Source organism: Podarcis melisellensis (genome assembly GCF_964234715.1).
Source record: "Podarcis melisellensis genome assembly, chromosome: 12".
NCBI classification, from domain to species: Eukaryota; Metazoa; Chordata; class Lepidosauria; order Squamata; family Lacertidae; genus Podarcis; species Podarcis melisellensis.
In genome coordinates this window covers 57,586,638-57,607,717 of record NC_138544.1, presented here as the reverse complement: position 1 = coordinate 57,607,717, position 21,080 = coordinate 57,586,638, and the positions used below count along the sequence as shown (strand labels likewise).

At 47.8% G+C, this 21,080-nt stretch overlaps 1 protein-coding gene and 1 long non-coding RNA gene across 5 annotated transcripts; one reads left to right on the top strand and one right to left on the bottom strand.

Annotated features, from left to right (window-relative positions):
• Positions 1 to 7,887: 7,887 nt before the first annotated feature.
• On the bottom strand, positions 7,888 to 11,308 carry BCDIN3D (BCDIN3 domain containing RNA methyltransferase). Of its 2 annotated transcripts, none has more exons than XM_081882717.1 (2): positions 11,174 to 11,308; positions 7,888 to 9,166 (listed from the first exon to the last, which is right to left on the bottom strand). In XM_081882717.1, the coding sequence occupies exon 2, from the start codon at positions 9,093 to 9,095 to the stop codon at positions 8,304 to 8,306; it is 792 nt and encodes a 263-aa protein (XP_081738843.1). In that variant the 5' UTR covers positions 9,096 to 9,166; positions 11,174 to 11,308; the 3' UTR covers positions 7,888 to 8,303. The 2 variants fall into 2 exon arrangements, with proteins under 2 accessions (XP_081738843.1, XP_081738844.1); XM_081882718.1 differs by lacking the exon at positions 11,174 to 11,308 and adding an exon at positions 11,061 to 11,152.
• An 80-nt stretch (positions 11,309 to 11,388) lies between these two features.
• Positions 11,389 to 19,230, top strand: LOC309353373. 3 transcript variants are annotated; one of them, XR_014161748.1, is made up of 4 exons: positions 11,389 to 11,529; positions 17,017 to 17,089; positions 17,370 to 17,580; positions 18,335 to 19,230. It is a non-coding gene; the product is annotated as an uncharacterized lncRNA (long non-coding RNA). The 3 variants fall into 3 exon arrangements; XR_014161749.1 differs by having other exon boundaries at positions 17,419 to 17,580; positions 18,335 to 18,586; XR_014161750.1 differs by lacking the exon at positions 17,370 to 17,580 and having other exon boundaries at positions 18,335 to 18,567.
• The last annotated feature ends 1,850 nt before the right edge of the window (positions 19,231 to 21,080 follow it).

Here is a 21,080-nt window from a genome sequence, read left to right as displayed (position 1 = left end):
TGACTGCTGAGATGTACCCCCCATTGTGAGGCCAGCGAGGGCTGTGCAGATGTTTCCCCAGCTGTGACCGTGGGCCTGTGATGTCATAGACATCTACCAACTTCCTGTGATGTCATAAACGGTCATGGCGAATGAGGGGAAAGAGGCAGTTTCCAGGGGGGGAGCAGCCCTGGGGGCAGGCAGGGCCATCCAGGGACACAGAAATGAGTTGCCAACATTTGTGCCCTCTGGGCTCTTGGGCTCATCTCACCTACACAGCTGCCAAGAAAATCAAAAGAAATCACAACTGCTTTTGTCACCCCACCACTTATTGGTGGCTGGAGATAAGGGGTGTGAATTCAGAGGGAATGTAATGTAAAAGGAACCCACAGTGAAAGCAAACCCTGTTTTTTTAAATAAAGGTCTTTTTGAAAACCAATATTTTGTGCCATGAAGTTCATTATATGGGAAATCAAGGCCTGGAGTAAAATAAAGGGGGAAAATAATAACACCTCAGCTCCAAAAACTACTGGAAGAAGCAAAGATCACTAGTGTTGAAGCAACGATTCTTCAACATTAACTTTATTGGACTGGTCATGTTGTGCGGATGCCTGATGATCGTCTTCCAAAGCAACTACTCTACTCCGAACTTAAAAATGGAAAGCGTAATGCTAGTGGTCAACAAAAGAGGTTTAAAGACTGTCTCAAGGCAAATCTTTAAAAATGTATAAACACCGACAACTGGGAAACACTGGCCTGCGAGCACTCCAATTGAAAGACAGCCTTTACCAAAGGTGTCATGGGCTTTGAAGACACTCGAATTCAGGACGCAAGGGAGAAACGTGCTAGGAGGAAGGTACACTTGGCAAATCCACACCATGATCAACTCCTGCCCGGAAACCTTCCACCCACTGTGGAAGGATGTGTGGATCCAGAATTGGCCTCCACAGTCACTTACGGACACATTGTTAAAACCTGTGTTTATGGAAGACCATCTTACTCCGCTACAAGGGAGCGCCAAAAAAGAAGATCCTCAGATGAAGGGTGCTATAGAAATTTAATAAGAAGAAATAAAGTACGTATATCAGAAGAAAATTCACCTGTCTCTTTCTACACAATGCACCAGCAACATAGCTGTCAACCTTCCCTTTTTTTGCGGGAAATTCCCTTATTCCAGCACCATTTCCCATTGCTATCCCGGATTGTTAGATATCCCGTAGACTGTCTCCGGGACAGGTGAGGCTGCTGATCCCTTATTTTCCAGGCTGCTGATCCCTTATTTTCAAATCTGAAAGTTGACAGCTATGACCAGCAACCTGGGGGTTCACTTATTCATTTTACTACCCCTTTCCCCTTTCCTGACCAGTCTGCAAGCTGATGAGGAAAACGAGGGGATGTTCTTACCAGCTCAGAAGAATGCACTTAGAAATAAATAATAATAAAAACCTGCCTTGCCCTGTCTCGTTTCAAGATTAAGACACCCAACCATAATAATAATAATAATAATAATAATAATAATAATAATAATAATAATAAATTATTTATACCCCACCCATCTGGCTGAGTCTTCCCAGCCACTCTGGGCGGCTCCCAATCAAGTGTTAAAAACAACACAGCATCAAATATTAAAAACTTCCCTAAACAGGGCTGCCTTCAGATGTCTTTTAAAGAGAAGATAGCTGCTTGTTTCCTCCACATCTGAAGGGAGGGCATTCCACAGGGAGGGCGCCACCACCGAGAAGGCCCTCTGTCTGGTTCCCTGTAACTTGACTTCTCGCAGCGAGGGAACCACCAGAAGGCCCTCGGAGCTGGACCTCAGTGTCTGGCAGAACAATGGGGGTGGAGACGCTCCTTCAGGTATACTGGACCGAGGCCGTTTAGGGCTTTAAAGGTCAGCACCAACACTTTGCATTGTGCTCGGAAATGTACTAGGAGCCAATGCAGATCTCTCAGAACCGGTGTTATGTGATCTCGGTGGCCGCCCCCAGTCCCCAGTCTAGCTGCCGCATTCTGGATTAGTTGTAGTTTCCGAGTCACCTTCAAAGGTAGCCCCACGTAGAGCGCATTGCAGCAGTCCAAGCGGGAGATAACCAGAGCATGCACCACTCTGGCAAGACAGTCTGCAGGCAGGGAGGGTCTCATCCTGCGTACCAGATGGAGCTGGTAGACAGCTGCCCTGGACACAGAATTGACCTGCGCCTCCATGGACAGCTGTGAGTCCAAAATGACTCCCAGACTGTGCACCTGGTCCTTCAGGGCCACAGTTACCCCATTCAGGACCAGGGAGTCCTCCACACCTGCCTGCCTCCTGTCCCCCAAAACAGTCCTTCTGTCTTGTCAGGATTCAACCTCAATCTGTTAGCCGCCATCCATCCTCCAACTGCCTCCAGGCACTCACACATAAGCAATTTCCAAGCCTATTTGTGTCCTTTATCCCTGCATCGCAAATGCAAAGGCGTGCAGCACGATCGCCTCTCGTTTGCAATGCAATGGGGTCGTGCAATTCTCCCCTTTTATTCTCCTTTATTTCCTCCCCTTGCATGGAAAACCTTCCCCGCGACGTTTCCTAGGCGGGCGGCGGCTCGGCCGACGGGCTATAATACTCCCCCTGACCCCCCCCCTTTTCCCGCCACGGCCCAAAAGCTGAGCGGCCCCAAAAGACATGTGCTCCAGGTGAGGCTCGAACTCACAACCTCGGCATCGCTCTGCTCTAGTACTGCTGTATAAGTACCGCGCGCTAACCGATTGCGCCACTGGAGCCCTGACATCAACTCCTCCCGAAACGCTTTATCAAGGGCTCAGCCTCGGCTACGCGCCACCGGGGCGCCAACGCCGCCGCTTTTATTTCCCTCATTATTAAAAGACATTCCCGACTCTTTTCCCTCCTTCGCCCCCGAACTCCAGCCCAGCGGAGGAGGAGGAGGGAAAAGGGAATCTCGCTCCGTCCCGCTTTATCGTTCCGCCTCCCTTCAGCCTCTCGCCGGCTGCTCTGAGGGGCGCCATTGGTGGGCCCGTTTCCCTCAGGCGCCCGCTGAGGAGAAGGAGCAGCGCGGGCGGGAAACACGGCCGAGGGAGAAGGGCATCTCGCTCCGTCCCGCTTTATCGTTCCGGCTGCTCTGAGGGGCGCCATTCCTGGGCCCGTTTCCCTCAGGCGCCCGCTGAGGAGAAGCGCGGGCGGGAAACACGGCCGAGGGAAAAAGAACAAGGGAAAAGGGAATCTCGCTCCGTCCCGTTTTAACGTTCCCCCTCCCTTCAGCCTCTCGCCGGCTGCTTTGAGGGGCGCCATTGACGGGCCCGTTTCCCTCAGGCGCCCGCCGAGGAGGAGAAGAAGCGCAGGTGGGAAACACGGCCGAGGGAGAAAGGAAAAGGGGTTATCAATCCGTCCCGCTTTATCGTTCCGCCTCCCTTCAGCCTCTCGCCGGCTACTCTGAGGGCGCCATTGGTGGGCCCGTTTCCCTCAGGCGCCCGCCGAGGAGAAGTGCGGGTGGGAAACCCGGCCGAGGGAAAAGGGAATATCGCTCCGTCCCGTTTTAACGTTCCCCCTTCCTTCAACCTCTCGCCGGCTGCTCTGAGGGGCGCCATTCGTGGGCCCATTTCCCTCAGGCGTCCGATGAGGAGAAGAAGCACGGGCGGGAAACACCGCCGAGGGAAAAGGGCATCTCGCTCCGTCCCGTTTTAACGTTTCCCCTTCAGCCTCTCGCCGGCTGCTCTGAGGGGCGCCATTGACGGGCCCATCTCCCTCAGGCGCCCGCTGAGGAGAAGCGCGGGCGGGAAACACGACCGAGGGAGAAAGAACAAGGGAAAAGGGAGTATCGCTCCGTCCCGTTTTAACGTTTCCCCTTCCTTCACCCTCTCGCCGGCTGCTTTGAGGGGCGCCATTGGTGGGCCCGTTTCCCTCAGGCGAGGGAGGAAACCCGGCCGAGGGAGAAGGAACGCGACGCGTCGCCGGGAGTCTGAGGGGGGCCCTCGGGGGCCGCCGACCGGGCGCTTCCCGGAGGAAGGCCCGAAGCGGCGGAGGAAGAAGGCCGGCCCGCGAAAAGGCTCGAGGGGCGTGGAGAAAGGGGGCTGTGTGTGTCCCCCCCCCACGTCGCACAATATGCACAAAACACACAATAAACACAACACACGGGCGGGTGTGTGTGTGTGGAGAGCCCCTCACGGTCGCCTCGGTGTGGGGGGGACGGAGGAGGCCGGGGCGCCGCACCGTCGCTTGGCCCTTTATCATATTATAAAATAATATTTATTAAGAGTTTAAAGATTACAAAAAAGAAAAGAGTTAAACAAAGCAAAACAATACAATACAGAAAAACAAAAACACTACATATACACGTATCTTAACAAAGCAAAACAAAAGCAATCAAAAACACATCCAATATTTCCATATCTTTCATTTACTTGTTTCCACGACCTTTTTTTGTATTCCACTTCAATTAACTGTTTCAGCAAATCCTTTCCATCTTCCTCAGTTTTCTGTCCTATAATTTATCCTAACACATTCTAGCCTTATTTTTAATCCATTAACAATCTATTTGTACTTAATTCTTTGTAACATTTCTGCTAAAGCCATATAGCTCCATTCCAGCATCCTTCTAACATTCATTGATTTTACAGTATTTCTGTAAATAATCTTTAAATTTTTTCCAGTCTTCTTCCACCGACTCTTCTCCCTGGTCTCGGATTCTGCCAGTCATTTCTGCCAGTTCCATATAGTCCATCAACTTCATCTGCCATTCTTCCCAGGTGGGTAAATCTTGTGTCTTCCAATACAGTGGTGCCCCGCAAGACGAACGCCTCGCAAGACGGAAAACCCGCTAGACGAGAGGGTTTTCCGTTTTGGAGGCGCTTCGCAAAACAAATTTCCCTATGGGGTTGCTTCGCAAGACAAAAAAATCTTGTGAGTCCCCGTGGGGTTTTTTCGCTTCCCCCCCTTTTCCTAAGCCGCTAAGCCGCTTAACAGCTGATCCGCTGATAAGCCGCTTAACAGCTGATCGCTAGAAGCCGCTAGACCGCTGTAGCGCTAATCCGCTAAGCTGTCAATGGGCTTGCTTCTCAAGACGAAAAAACCGCTAGACGAAGAGAATCGCGGAACGCCCAATAAAAACATTACCAGCACTGGCGTCCCCTAAAATTCTGCAATAGGCACGGCATTAAATAGAATTGTGGAGGGGCTCAGAGAGAAAGAAACCCAGGGCCGTGCTGAAGCTGTTGCCCAAATTTGCAATTTATAATAATATTGAGCCAGTAGAGAGGAACAGTTTTGCAGACCTAATTGGATTAGCCTCTCTGGGTGCAAGACAGTCATAAGTTGCAACAGGGAGGGGAAGCAAAAATGGATATTCGTGTATTTTCTTTTTCGGGGGGGAATAAAACCAAGTGCTTTATTTAACTATAAAAGCGTTTCTGTACCACCCTCTCAAAATACCACGGTCGTGTACAGCAATATTAAAAGCAGTACAGAGCGATCATTAAAATGATGGGCTACTGAAGAAAACTTTGTTTCCCAAGGCTTTTGTTTCTGCCAGCTTGACCTCATCAACCTCATTCCCCTCACTTTTCTTACTTTCTGTCATCTGCAGAGGTCTTGTCCCTTTGTGATCAAAGATGGAACACACAGGTCCACTTTTACCTGTCCTTTGCCTACTTCATATGGACACAAATACCTGAATTGTTCAAAGGTGTCTCTCCAGCATGTGGCAATAATTATTATTTATTTATACCCCGCCCATCTGGCTGGGCTTCCCCAGCCACTCTGGGCGGCTTCCAACAAAACACTAAAATATAATAACCTATTAAACATTAAAAGCTTCCCTAAACAGGGCTGCCTTCAGGTGTCTTCTGGTAGTTATTTTTCTCTTTGACATCTGGTGGGAGGGCGTTTCACAGGGAGGGTGCCACCACCGAGAAGGCCCTCAGCCTGGTTCTGCGCATGCACGAACTCCGAAACCCGGAAGTAACCCGTTCTGGTACTTCCGGGTTCGGCATGGTGCGCGATCCGAAAATGCGCAACCTGAAGCATCTGTAATCCAAGGTATGACTGTAATAGGAATAGCTTGTGGAGGAGTACAGCGCAACTTAAAGTGGGAAAGGAGATGGGGGGAAGAAATGATAGGAGATGAGTAAAAAGACTGCCAGGGGCATGTACCTGGGGTTACATTTGCGTCAGGTTACATTCGCTTTGGGTTACAGACTCCGCTAACCCAGAAATAGTACCTCGGGTTAAGAACTTTGCTTCAGGATGAGAACAGAAATTGCACAGTGGCAGCAGGAGGCCCCATTAGCTAAAGTGGTACGTCAGGTTAAGAACAGTTTCAGGTTAAGAACAGACCTCCGGAACGAATTAAGTATTTAACCCGAGGTACCACTGTATTTTGGTAATTTTATTATGTATGCTGTTGTTAAAGTCCGTTTTATTACTGTGTTTAATGAGTGCTTTGTACCACTTTATGTAATCTGCTTAGATTTTTTGTAAAATAAGAAATATGTGAATCTTCTTAAATACAGAAAGTACAAACCAAGTTCAGAACTGTATTTCCTGCGATAGGCCATTGTCTCACAATTTAGACTTGAGTCCTTCTGCATGATCCTACTGTTCCTGGATTGAGTGGTCGGTTTGGATGTTGGTCATGGGGTCCCAACCAAACTTGTGATTTGGTATCTGTGAAATGGGAGCTTTGTAGTTATGCATCTCTGAACTGGTCAGACCAGTCTGAATGTTAAGTTAATGGCCTTAGCTGGTTTAACCCGAGGTACCACTGTATGTGCGTGCAGAACATATAAGATCAAACTTAGAATCTCTCAGCTTAGAATCTCTCCATCAATTTGGCCTAAAATGGGGAGCCCTTCATCGGCCGAGGAATGCGGGATATAAATAAAAAATAAATATTATTATTATGATACTGCCAGAAGCAATATCTGTACTTAGGGTTTCATAGCTCAGCATTCTTCAAGCTGTATCCTTGCCGCAAGGAAACCATTGTTGTATCTGAAAATTTTCTAGTGTGAGTTTAGATATCCAATGAAGAAAATGACGTCGCTAATTGCCACCTGATTAGGATGGGCTCTGTGCCCACCGGTCACCATTTTGTTCCTGGCTTTATCCTTGCACTGCCATTTCGCGACTGGTGGGCGTCCATAATTTTCATACCTCTCCAGTGGGCTCTGGGGGTCGATGGTTTGAGAACCCCTCCTCTCTACCCCACTTTCTTTTTTCTTTTTTTGAATAATTTTTATTAAGAATGTCAGCATAACCATTTATCAAATACATATCATCCTCATCCCCCCCCCAATTTTCCCTCCCCGCTCCCCAAGAAAAAAACCACCCAGACTTCCCTCCACTCCTTTTTTCTGGTTTTTCAGCACATGTTATTCTCTGCATATTATAAAATTGTAAAGATCCTTAAATTATCTGCCTATATGTTACCAATAATAAATTTGTGTCTGTTTATTCAAAACAATAGTGAAATTTTAAAAAAGGGAAATGATATATGTTATGGGATTAGGGGGGCTACTCGTGCGTAAGCGTTTAAGCCCTCCAGGCTCTGCAAATCAGTTTCTAAACTCTCCCAGTCCGCGGAGCCATGGGTGCATGGCTGCCTCAATCGCTGGCAGAATCCGTCAGTGGGCGCTTCCGGAATTTACGCCAACATAAGAGTTCCTTAACGGAAACTCTCCGTCTGGATTCTCTGCGTGACAGTTTCCTGCGCAGAGTAGGCGTCCCCAGTGGAGGTCCTGAGCCCTCCCCGCTGTTCTCACTGGAAGCATCTTGGAGCCATCCCTCCGCCTGAGTTTCTGCAGGAACTCTCCCTCTTCCCCTGCTGGTCCCTTCCTCAGCATCTGAGGGTCTCCTAGCCTCCTTGAGCCCTTCCACCACCTGACTCTCCGATGGCAGTTCCCTGACAATATACAATGAATTGAAGAAAATGTTCCAATTAACATTTGTAAAAAAAACCCTGAAGCATTTTTGTTAGGGATTGTAGGAAAAGACCTGCCAAGGAAACTGAAGAATATATTCATGTATGCGACAAAGGTGGCAAGAGTCTTAATAGCACAAGGATGGAAGAACGAAGAAATCCCGACAAAAGAACCGTAGCAAGGGAAACTGATGGACTATGCAGAACTGGCGAAATTGATGCACAGTCTACGTGATAAGGACAACTGTGACTTTAAAGAAGAATAGGAACCTTTTACAAAGTAGTTAAAGAAACAACAAAATGAATTGGACTCCTCTCTACCCCACTTTCAGTGCAGTCACAGAACTGTAGATAACAATTAGCCTTGCCCAGAACACTCCCCTCTTATTCTCTTCAGCCAGATGCCGTCCTCGGTCACACCAGATCCTTAGCCTCTTTTGATTTAAATAGCAAGAGGCTTCTGTCCCAACTCGTGCTCCCAAAGCAAGACACCAGTTCCATGCCACAGTCAGTGGTCAAGAACTTTGTTATCCTCTCAGCCACGTCCCCGTTGATGGCGAGGGATCGGAAGTGGTCAAAGTCATGCCTGCCCAGTTTCCGCAGGCGCCGGGCAGCTGACCTGTAGCATTTCCACGGCTGGGGTTCGAGGAGCAAGTAGGTGCTTTTAGACGCAAGATAAGACAAGAACGTCACCAGGCCACGGTCTCCATGATTGAGGTGGATCCACATGGTCACGGACATACAGAAGGCAATGTCAAACTTGGAGTGGCCAAAGTTGCCCAGGTAGGAGCTCAGCACCGTCTCCCTTGCGTCGGGGTCCATGATGTCGAGGACGGCGTAGGAAACAGAGGCAGGGAAGGGGTTCTGTTGCCTGGCTCTCTCGATCAGCCCAGCGTCAATGTCGCAGCAGAGAAGGCGAAGTTCATTCAGATGCTCCTGGCAGGCTTGGGTCTCCTGAAGCCCAAGGAGGTGCCTGTACAGTGCGACACTGAGCTCCCCCGAATTGCACCCCACATCCAGCCCCAAAAGGGGCTTTCCACGTGGGTTAGGGAACAGCTGGCTCAGCAACTCACTGGGCAAGAGCTGGATGCGTCCCTCCGGTGGGTGGAAGCGAGAGTAATCGGGGAAGTTCCCGTATGGCGCTGCTCCGCCCGGGATCTGGGCATCCCCAAGCACTTTACAGTATTCACTCGTGGGCACCGCCATCTTGATACGGACGAGGCCTAACACCCAATCTTCTGCATGTTTCACAAAGAGCAAAAACTGGTTGCGCAGACCTGGAACAAAAGGCGTGAATATTATATGAAAGGACTGGAACACTTTTGCTTTATTCGTGGGATTTGCTGTCCTGCTGTATTTAGGAAATTTCATTATGTCTACTCAGTTTATTTTACCTAGCTCAGTATATGTCTGGCATCATCATCACCATCAATTTATACCCCGCCCATCTGGCTGGGTTTCCCCAGCCACTCTGGGCGCCTTCCAACAAAATACTAAAATACAATAATTCCTCAGATATTAAAAGCTTCCCTAAACAGGGCTGCCTTCAGATGTCTTCTAAAAGTCTGGTAGTTGTTTTTCTCTTTGACATCTGGTGGGAGGGCGTTCCACAGGGCGGGTGCCACTACCAAGAAGGCCCTCTGCCTGGTTCCCTGTAACTTGGCTTCTTGCAGCGAGAGAACCGCCAGAAGGCCCTCGGAGCTGGACCTCATACCTTTCAACATTTCTCTGATGAAAATAGGGACGTCCTATTCAATAATTATAATAAACCTTTCAAGCCCTAAACAGCCTTGGCCCAGTATACCTGAAGGAGCGTCTCCACCCCATACTTCAGCCCAGACACTGAGGTCCAGCACCGAGGGCCTTCTGGCGGATCCCTCCCTGCGAGAAGCGAGGTTGCAGGGAACCAGGCAGAGGGCCTTCTTGGGGGTAGTGCCTGCCCTGTCGAACGCCCTCCCACTAGATGTCAAAGAAATAAACAACTCTCTGGCTTTTAGAAGACATCTGAAGGCAGCCCTGTTTAGGGAAGTTGTTAATGTTTAATGTTCTATTGTGTTTTTAATTCTGTTTGGAGCCACCCAGAGTGGCTGGGGAAACCTAGCCAGATGGGTGGGGTACAAATAATAAATTATTGTTGTTGTTGTTGTTCTTGTTGTTATCTTGCTCATTCTTCATGAACACCAGAAAAGCCTGCTAGATTAGGCCAGTGGCCCATCTAGTCCAACATCCTGGAAGTTAGATTAACCTCAGCCAGAGCAGGGCCTTATCAGTGATGGCTCTGGCCTGGATGGAACGTTCTGTCTCATGAGACCAGGGCCCTGCAGGATCTGATTTCTTTCCGCAGGGCCTGTAAGACAGAGTTGTTCCACCTGGCCTTTGGCTTGGAGCCAATTTGATTCCCTCCCCCTCTTTCTCTTTTCTTTTTCCTTTCTCCTCCTGTGATGAGGCTGCATTTTAATATTTTTATGTTTCAATATTTTAATGTATTTTAATCTTGTTTTTAAGTTGTATTCATTCTACTTGTTTTTCATTCTACTTGTTTGTATTCATTCTACTTGTTTTTATACCCTGCCAGATGGGCAGGGTATAGATAATAAATTATTATTATTATTATTATTATTATTATTATTATTATTATTATTAATATCTGATTGGGTTGCCCCAGCCATTCTGGGTGGCTTCCAACATATATAAAATCTTAATAAAACCTTAAACGGTTTCAAAAACTTCCCTATACAGGGCTGCCTTCGGGTGTCTTGCGGCCTTTCTCCATCTGTGGGTCCCCAGATGTTGTTGAACTACAACTCTCATCACCAGCGAGGCCGGAGCTCAGGGATGACGGGAGTTGTAGTCCAACAACATCTGGGGACCCAAAAGTTGAGAACCACTGTAAGGTTAGTACTTACTTATCTCATTTCAGTCTAATCGCACTTTCTCTTATCTCATTTCATTCTAATCGCACTGTCTTAGTCCTGCGATCGTAATCATTTCAAACTGCTTTCAGTATTGCGTTTGACTCTTGTGACCCACCCAGTGAAAAACCCTTAGCGTGCACCCAGAGTGCAATAACAATGCCAACATTTACCCGTTTGCTGAGTAACTTTGACCGAAACAACCAACCCAACAACAAGAAGAAGGACTGAATCCCAGCCCCGTTCCCTTCGCTCCTACCTGCCTGGGATGTGCGAAGCGAGGCAGGCGTTTCTGACCCACAACTGCCCCCTTCCTCCCTTTCACCCCGCTAACAAAACCTCCCCCCGCCCCCAGTAACGTCTGAAACGAACCAAGACGCGTGTACTCCTCCAAAGCCAGAGTCTACCCGAAGTTAAGCATCTCTCTTCACGTTTCCCCCCTCCTCTACTTTGCCTTTCGTAAGTCTATGGTTTGCCGCAGGGTCACGTGCTCCGCGTCCCGGAAGCGCGTCCAGCGTCCCCTCCCCTTCATCCGGAAGTGAGGGAGGAAAGCACGTGACGCTCGCTCTCCCTACCGGAAGCGGGCCTCTCTGAGCCGAGGGCTATTTCCGGCGCCGCTGCGGCCGCTCTTCCTCTCCTCCTCCTTCTTCTTCTTCTTGCAGCGAGCGAGGGAGGGAGGCGAGTCTTCTTCCGCCTCCTCCGCGGGATGTAGCTGCAACGGTCGTCCGGTAAGCGAGAGGGGGGCGGGGGGGGGAGGCCTCGGAGAAGCGGCCGGCTTCCGAGAGAAAGAGCCATATACTATCCCTCGCCCAGGATACGTAGCAGTATATGCAGCTATGTCCGAAGGGAGGAGCTGGCCTGAGTGCGGGGTCCTGTCAGCAACAGGTGGGCGGCCTCCGAGGGCTTCCCAAGGGCAGTGTTCTGCGGAGAAGGCTTATTCCAGTTTTATTATGTGTGATATTATATATATATATATATATATATATATATATATATATGCATACATATATATATATATATATGCACATATACACACACACACCACACACATATATATACATATACACACCCCCATATATATATATATATATATATATATATATATATATATATATATATACACACACATACATATATATATATACATATTTACACACACATATATACATACACACAAACACACACACATTTATATACATACACACACACACATTTATATACACACACACACACACACACACACATATATATATACACACATACACACACACACACACAGTGGTACCTCGGGTTACATATGCTGCAGGTTACAGACACTTCAGGTTACAGGCTCCGCTAACCCAGAAATAGTACCTTGGGATAAGAACAGAAATTGCGCTCCGGCGATGCGGCAGCATCAGGAGGCCCCATTAGCTAAAGTGGTGCTTCAGGTTAAGAACAGTTTCAGGTTAACAACAGACCTCCGGAACGAATTAAGTACGTAACCAGAGGTACCACTGTATATGATATTATTTATATGTGTGTATACACACACAGACAACAGACACACATATATAAATAAATAATAATTTTATTTATATCCCGCCCTCCGCAGCCGAAGCCGGGCTACAGTGTGTGTGTGTATACACATATAAATAATACACACACACACACACACACACACACAGAGTACTTTTTTCCTGGGGGGACGCAGGAGTACACATACCTCTGAGCATTTTGTGAATCTTTGTGCTTTTGTGTCTTTATTTCCCCCGATTTGAACTATAAAATGGTGGTTTTCTTGAGACAAAATGAGAATACCCCTGAACAGTTGTTTGGGAAAAAAGCACTGTGTACACACACAGAGAGATAATGCAATATCTGGGGGCACAACATTGGCTCCCCCTGCTGCAGCCAAAAGTAATTTGTAAGTTTAGATCGTTACTATTACTATAATTCATTTCCCAGTTCCGTTAGTGATGACACTACTAGGGTTGCCATAGTTTAAAATGTATGTGAACTGCCCTAAGACCTCCAGGTATAGGGCGGTATATAAATAAATTCAATAAACAAACACACACACACACACATATCTCCATGCAACACATAATGGATCCTGGTCACCAGGCACAAAGCAAGATGCAGTCACGGTGTGTACGAGGCAGGAAATATTAGCGGCCAATAAAGGAGTGCGTGAGGAGCTCCTGCGCTCCTCCGGGTGACAGCTAATGAAATAAATAGCAAAACGAGCCAGCTTCAAAAGTTATCTCTTGTTTCTGAAGGGCTGTACTCTGTGTTTTTTTATTGTTATTTTAAGTACTCTATTTTAAGAGCATGCTTGTTTTCTGCCGCTCCGGAGGGTAGGACTCGAACTAATGGCTTCAAGTCGTAAGAAAGGAGATTCTAACTAAACATTCAGGAAAAACTTTCTGATAGTAAGAGCTGTTTGGCAGTGGAACGGACTCTTGTGGACACTCCTTCCTTGGAGGTTTTTAAACAGAGGTTGGGTGGTCATCTGTCATGGATGCTTTAGCTGAGATTCCTGCATTGCAGGGGGTTGGACTAAATGACCTTTGGGATCCCTTCCAACTCTAAGATTTTATGATTCTATCAGTCAAGTTGTTGTTTTATGTTGATAAACTGCCCTGTGATCTTCAGACGCAGAGTGGTATATAAATTTAAAATTATTATTATTATTATTATTGCCCCATAGACAGCAGCCTCTCTTCTCTCACCTACGAAGAACGTTGCTCTTTGGTCACAGTCCACAGATGCCCATATTATTTCCTTGCCTTTTGCTTCCTGTCTAGGTTTAATCCTGGGGATAAAGAGCTTATAGTGGCAGAAACTGCTGCAGCCAGGAGTGGCTTGGCATGTTTCTGACCTGGTGGGGGTATTGTGATCCTAACAGGTTTCTGTATTCTTGCAAACTCCTATTAATTACCAAAGGGAATGATTTGATTCCAAGTTTAAATGCCCTCCAGTAACTCCACCCCCCCCCTCACACATCTTATCTACAGTCTACAGGCCAGGCTCTTCTTTCCTTCTTAAGTTCTTACGCAGTGCTAGAGGACAAGAGGACTTGACAGTTCTTCCTTTTGCTGCTGGCTACTCTTGCCTCCCTGTGGCTTTGCAAGACTACACTTCATAATCCAGCAAGCTGTGTTACCAGTTGTTTTCTTTCGCAATAGAGGCTGTTTTCTTTAAAGCTCTTCTGCGGAAAAGGAACCAGCTATTAGCTGTGCTCTAATAGCGTTTCCTGAATCTATCGCTAGAGAAGAGAATGTTTTTCCTTAAAAGAGGCATGCAGGGTTATACGGGGGTCAGGATTTGGCAATCTCACTTGCCCCTCTCACGGCAGGATCTCAAATTCTCCTGGGGAGGAGCAGGGATAGCCCGGATCCCAAACAGAAGTGGAAGTCTGCTATTTGTTTGAGCTTGTTGGGTGCAGGCAGTGAGCCAAAGCTAACTCCTGGCTCCAGACTGGAGGGAAATGGAGCAAACGGCTTTACTTGTCTTTGGTGATCAAGGCTGTTGTTCAGAGGCAAAGTGCAGAAGCTTGCAGGTTCAGTCCCCAGCAGTCCTGGAGAGCTGTGACCAGTCACTGTAAGCCAGAGGTAGGCAACATGGTGCCCTCCAAGCGTTGCTGGACTACAACTCCCATCATTCCTGACCGTTAGCTGTGATGAGTGGGGCTGATGGGAGTTGTAGTCCAACAACACTGGGAGGGCACCACGTTGGATCCCCTTGGTGTAGGTTGGTCGAATGGCTGGGAGAGAATGAGTCTGTTTACTACGTTGGATCTCAAACTGTCCTGCAAAGGGAGAGTGAGCCCCGCACACCTTGCAAGTTTCTGTTCATCTTCAGGGTTGCAACCTTTCAGGGACTGTATGCCAGTGATCTCAGTAAACTAATATTTTTGTTTAGCAAAGAGAAAGTCTCTAAGAATGCTCCGATGATCAAAAGAAGTTGCATTAAGATGGTCCATGCTGGCTCTATGGTTAGATTTTTTTAATGAAGAACAAACACACTTGAAGATTACCTTGTGTTCCATTATTGCCTTTTCCATTGTAATGCACAGCCATGGATGAACCTGCTTGTGTCTTCTACAATTGTTCACACACTGAGACTCAACTGGCATGGCCGGTGTGTGTCCTAAAATAGGTAAAGGTAAAGGACCTCTGACCATTAGGTCCAGTCGTGACCGACTCTGGGGTTGCGGCGCTCATCTCGCTTTATTGGCCAAAGGAGCCGGCGTACAGCTTCTGGGTCATGTGGCCAGCAAGACTAAGCCGCTTCTGGTGAACCAGAGCAGCGCACGGAAACACCGTTTACCTTCCCGCCAGAGCGGTACCTATTTATCTACTTGCACTTTGACGTGCTACTTGCACTTTGACCGAGCAACGGGAGCTCACCCCGTCGCAGGGATTCGAACTGCTGACCTTCTGATCGGCAAGTCCTAGGCTCAGTGGTTTAACCCACAGCGCCACTCGAGTCTCTTGAGTGTCCTAAAATAGACCCCCCCCAAATCCTCTATCAACATGCCAGGAATATTTTGGCTGGCAACTGATGTGGAAGGATATTCCTAAACGATGAAAATTTAAAAGCTGCTGTTGAGGATTCTGGGAGTGTTTCTATGTGGCAGCTGTGGAAGTGATGTTGTGAGGTCGTTGGCTTTTTGTACAGAGTCCACACAACATCCCATCTCAAAAATGCCACCCCGTATCCTCCGCCTGCCCCAATTTAATCAGAGTCTACTCTTTCCATAGAGTTGGTTATTTTTTTACTATTTAGTCAGTTTTTCTGTGGAAACAGTGAATCCAGGCTTGCTGGGCTCTGCGTCACCTGAGCGTTACTCCTAGAACGCACTTTTGCTACCCCCACAGCAGTTGCGCCTCAGGAAGTGGAAGTTTGGTGATGATTGTGAGTGAGATGCCTTTTGCAAGCATCCAACGTATTGTGGGAGGTGGTTTCAAAGGGCAATACTCCTCAAGTCTAAGAAGGCCCCTCTTGTACCTGCCCCTGTTGCCAAGCTTAGCTGGGTAATCTGTGGGCACTTCCAGACTGCCACTGTTTGGGGGTAAACTCTGGCTGCACAATTAAAATCGGTTGAGAGGTCTTGTGCAACAAAGCTGTCTCCCCACTCCCACAAGATAAGACTTCATGCAATAAGGAGAGTGCTGAGAAAATGCCACGGCCAGTGTGAGACAATGTTAGATTGAGAAGCAGTGGCTGGCCCAACGACATCCAGTGAGCTTCATGCCTGAGTGGGGATTTGAACCCTGGTTTCCCAGGTCCCAGTCCAACATGCGAACCACTACACTAAACTTACTCTTCAAATGAATGATAATTTCTGGTGTTACGCATCCATATATGTTGTAAATGTTATTGTGATCTGTGTTTTAAACTCCACCCCCCCATTTTGCATATAAGTACACTGCTTATATTAAGGGGGGACGCGGGTGGTGCTGTGGGTTAAACCACAGAGCCTAGGACTTGCTGATCAGAAGGTCGGCGGTTCGAATCCCTGTGACGGAGTGAGCTCCCATTGCTCAGTCCCTGCTCCTGCCAACCTAGCAGTTCGAAAGCATGTCAAAGTACAAGTAGATAAATAGGTACCGCTCCAGCGGGAAGGTAAACGGCGTTTCCGTGCGCTGCTCTGGTTTGTCAGAAGCGGCTTAGTCATGCTGGCCACATGACCCGGAAGCTGTCTGCGGACAAACGCCGGCTCTCTCGGCCTATAGAGCTAGATGAGCGCATCAGAGTCGGTCACGATTGGACCTAATGGTCAGGGGTCCCTTTACCTTTACCTTTATATACATCACTATATATAAAATGATTATTAATAATGATAATTCATGGGCATGCATTGCATATACATGTTTGTGATGCATAAATTTTGCACTCGTTACATTGGGTGTTGGCACAATGTTTAAAACAGCTAACCCCTCTTATAGTAAAAAGTGAGATGAGAAGGAGAGAGTAAAGTCTGGATTAAAACATTCCCTGTAAGCTTGCTAAAGTTTACCCAAAGGGTAATTATTTGGACTGCTGGAATAATGAAACTGCAGGGTGAGAAATAGTAAGGAAGTGAACGAAATAGGAAGGAAGGGAGTTTTGCAAATGAGCAGAAGCTGTGCAACACCTAAGCACAGTTGGGCAATTGCCAGACAAGCTTTTCCTGCATCAGAGAGCAAAAGTGTGCACATCTAACCCTTTGAAAATCCTGCTTCTAGGCTTTGCAGAGCTGGAATGTCAAGTTGGGTGGAGCTGTGAGCCAGTTTCCTGCAAAGCGCAACAACTCAAAAGGTAATAAATCCTTTCCTCAGCCTCCCTTAAGTTTCTCTCTTTAACGCTTCCTGCCTGCATTTAAACTAGGTGCTCCTCAACAGCATGAATGCAATGTTGTTTTCTTTTGAGGGAGTGAGGTTAAATGTCCTCTTTGAAGCTGCACAATTTAGCAAATCATTGACAGGGGTTGGATTATGAATCTGATGGGTCCTCCGAGGGCCTCAAAAGCCGTAGGGTTATTGCCTCTCTCCCATCCCTGAATGTGAAAGGCATATTTGTCTGCTGTAGGTTTTGCCAGGGCTCCAGCACTTCTCTAACTTCAGGTTAATCAGTGCATTTCAGTATAGGCGTTTTAGTAGTTGGCACAGACTCAGAAGCAGTGTTGACATCAAAGCAAGCCTTGGGAAGAGGACATTTGCCTTGCCTTCCTCCCCTTGCTCCCAGGAGCCTTCACCAGTCACCTCTTCTGCCAGGAAGAATCTGGAGCTGCAGGCTGCCAAGCTGCCCAGGTGAGAAGATGCCGTCCTTGCTCTCTAGAGACCACAACACCTGATGGAGGGGTGGGCAACCTAAGGCCCTGTCAGCTTCGCCTTTGAGCCTGTGCCAACGACTGGGCTCAACCTCTTCAGTCCCGACTGGGCTAGGCGAGCTAGGAAGCACTTCCAGACACCTTCCACTACGGGAGAGCAGGTCTAAGTGCAACGGACTCACAACTTTGAGCTGTGAGCACCAAACTCAGCAGAGTATGAACTACACGAACGACGGCTCTGAAGCTTAACTTCTTCATTCTATTATAGCTACTGCAAACTAAAATAAACTAAAGACTAAAGGAGGCTAGTTTAGTTTCGTGGGACGCGGGTGGCGCTGTGGGTTAAACCACAGAGCCTAGGACTTGCCGATCAGAAGGTCGCGGTTTGAATCCCCGCGACGGGGTGAGTTCCCGCTGCTCGGTCCCTGCTCCTGCCAACCTAGCAGTTCGAAAGCATGTCAGAGTGTAAGTAGATAAATAGGTACCACTCCAGCGGGAAGGTAAACGGCGTTTCCATGTGCTGCTCTGGTTCGCCAGAAGCGGCTTAGTCATGCTGGCCATATGACCCGGAAGCTGTACGCCGGCTCCCTCGGCCAATAAAGCGAGATGAGCGCCGCAAGCCCAGAGTCGGCCATGACTGGACCTAATGGTCAGGGGTCCCTTTACCTTTAAAGTAGGCTACTGGACTGCATGAGTGTTACAGTTGCTTATGCAGTCATCTTATCTCTACACAGATAACACTCAGACTCCTACAGAGTCAGGCAGAAGCGGAAGAAGCGATGAGCAGATTCTGCCCCCTCCTTTCTGAAAACATTGGCAGGAGATTCTCGCAGTGGTTTGGGGCGAAATATCCACAGGCCCATGGGCCACAAGCGGCCTATGGGGGGCGTTTAACCGGCCCCTGAGCTGCCCCTGAACCGAGGTGTTGGCTCGGCGAGTCCCTGTGCGCTGCGCTAAACAGGTGCAGCACAACGTGGGGACTCCCTTCCGCAGTGCCAGAAATCGCGCCAGAGCACACACCGGAAATTGCATCTGCGCAGGCGCCGATCTGGCCCATGGAGGGATCTCCGCTAGAGTGAACCAGTCCAGGCAAGGTAACCCTTGCCCACCCCTGACCTGATGCTTCCTGGTTGCTTGGTAGTCCACCGTTGTGGGGAGTGGGGAGGAACTTCTAAGTCCAGGAGTTGAGTGGGGTATTGTCACACCATCCTCCTCCCAGAGCCTTCATCATCTTTTAAAAAACAACAATTCTTGCAAATTTATTTTCACTTATGGCCGGTACATCTTCCTAGGTCCCTGTATGGCCAGGGTGTGGAAATTGTAGCCCTCCAGTTTTGGGACTACAAATCCCATCAGCCCCAGTCAGCATGGCCCGTGGTCAGGGGTGATGGATGTTGGAGTCCTTCGGCATCTGGAATGTCATAGCTTTCCCAACCCCACCATAAGCGGTTGTAGTTGGTGAGAATTTGCATTTCTCCTCCACGTTTGTGAACATAACCACTTACGCTCATGCAAACAGGGATTTTGACCCATCTCTTCATTTCTGTGGCTTTCTCTTTGATCAACTGGCATCTGCTGACTCTCTCCCCCCACATCCCACCCAGATATGGAACAAATTGCTTTCCTTGTCCACCCTTAATAATAATAATAATTTTTATTTATACCCCGCCCTCCCCAGCCAAGGCGGGCTCAGAGCGGCTTACAAGCAATAATAAAAACAAGTTGAATGATTACAACTTAAAAACAAAATTAAAATACAACATAAAAATATTGAAACGTTAAAATATTAAAATGTAGCCTCCTCGCAGGAGGAGAAGGAAAAGAAAAAAGAAAAAGAGGGAAGGAGGGAATCAAATTGGCTCCAAGCCAAAGGCTAGGCGGAACAACTCTGTCTTACAGGCCCCGCGGAAAGAAATTCATCACCCTTAGATGAATCATGTCGGCTAGCCTAAAATTGAGGGCAAAACGCAGCTTAATTTTATAGAATTTTGCAAGGTCTTTTGTGGTTTCTTCTCTCTCTCTCTCTCTGAATGGCTTTGAACCACAACTCTTTGAAATCTCATTTTGGAATACGCCTGTATATTTGCAGGCACCATTCATTCAGCGAGGTTGCCAAATTCTTGTGGTTTGAAGGACATTGTTCCTTAGTAGTGGACTTCTGATTGGCGCTTTTAGAACGAAATATTATTGCTAGTTGGGCCTCCATCCTTTTTAAGCATCCCCTACAGCCCCTGGTAGGAGTTTTGCCTCCTACACTATTTTAATTCATAAAAATTACACACTTGATGGGGGGCGTGACATGAAAACACATCAAAGGAGTTGGCGAAGGCTAATTTCTAAGCCATTGGAAAAACAGCTTAATAGTTAGGGAAATCCCCCAAAGCAGAGAAGTAGACCAGCAAATTCAGTAATAAGACCCCCATTGTTTTATTTAACCAAGTCATCAACAAAGCAATTTTAAAATTTTCGATCCATTCTTTATTTTTTAAGAAGTGTAAAGGTAAAGGTACTCCTGCCCGTATGGGCCAGTCTTGACAGACTCTAGGGTTGTGCGCTCATCTCACTCTAGAGGCCGGGAGCCAGCGCTGTCCGCAGACACTTCCGGGTCACGTGGCCAGCGTGACAAGCTGCATCTGGCGAGCCAGCGCAGCACACGGAACGCCGTTTACCTTCCCGCCGGTAAGCGGTCCCTATTTATCTACTTACACCCAAGGGTGCTTTCGAACTGCTAGGTTGGCAAGCGCTGGGACCGAATGACGGGAGCGCACCCCGCCGCGGGGATTCGAACCGCCGACCATGCAATCGGCAAGTCCTAGGCGCTGAGGTTTTACCCACAGTGCCACCTTGTACTGGGCTGTAAAGCAGAGCGAGTGTTTTAACTATTTGAAATGACCCTTAAGTGCAGTAGCCTAGATGGAATATCCTTCCTATCTCACACAGTGAATGCATCTTTCAATCTGCTGTGATATAGGCACACTTCCCGGGGAGATTGTGCCAAGTGAAACTGGGTTTTGCTCAGCAGCCATTTCTGAAAAGCCATTTCTGAATTTTTCTGAGCTTGCATTTATCTGCGTTACTTGCTTATTGAATGTTCCGCTTTTGCTGTAACTTGCATGGCATTGTGATTTTGGAGACAGATATATTGATGGAAGTTTTGTTTCGTTGTTATGGTGAGCTGCTTTGAGCTCAGTGTTGTTGCTGGAAAAGCAGCATGCAAATATTAAATTTTTTAAAATTAATCTTCCGCAATCGCTGAAATAATTTCCCTGCCCCACCTTTCAGCACTTCCCCCCACCCCCGTGATACAGATTCGGTTTACCGAAACTCGTGCAATTAATCTGCTAAGATGCCTTTAACTGGGTGACAGCTCTATTCAGTTAATGAAGAAAGAGGAGAATCTGGAAATGTTCCAAGCTTCTCTGAGGAGGAACATCCAAAATGTGTCTGGAGGGGGGGGGAAACACCTCTTTTCAGAAGCAG

Coding starts and splice junctions, on each gene's coding strand:
- BCDIN3D (XM_081882717.1), bottom strand. CDS start 9,095: ATGGCGGTGCCCACGAGTGAATACTGTAAAGTGCTTGGGGATGCCCAG.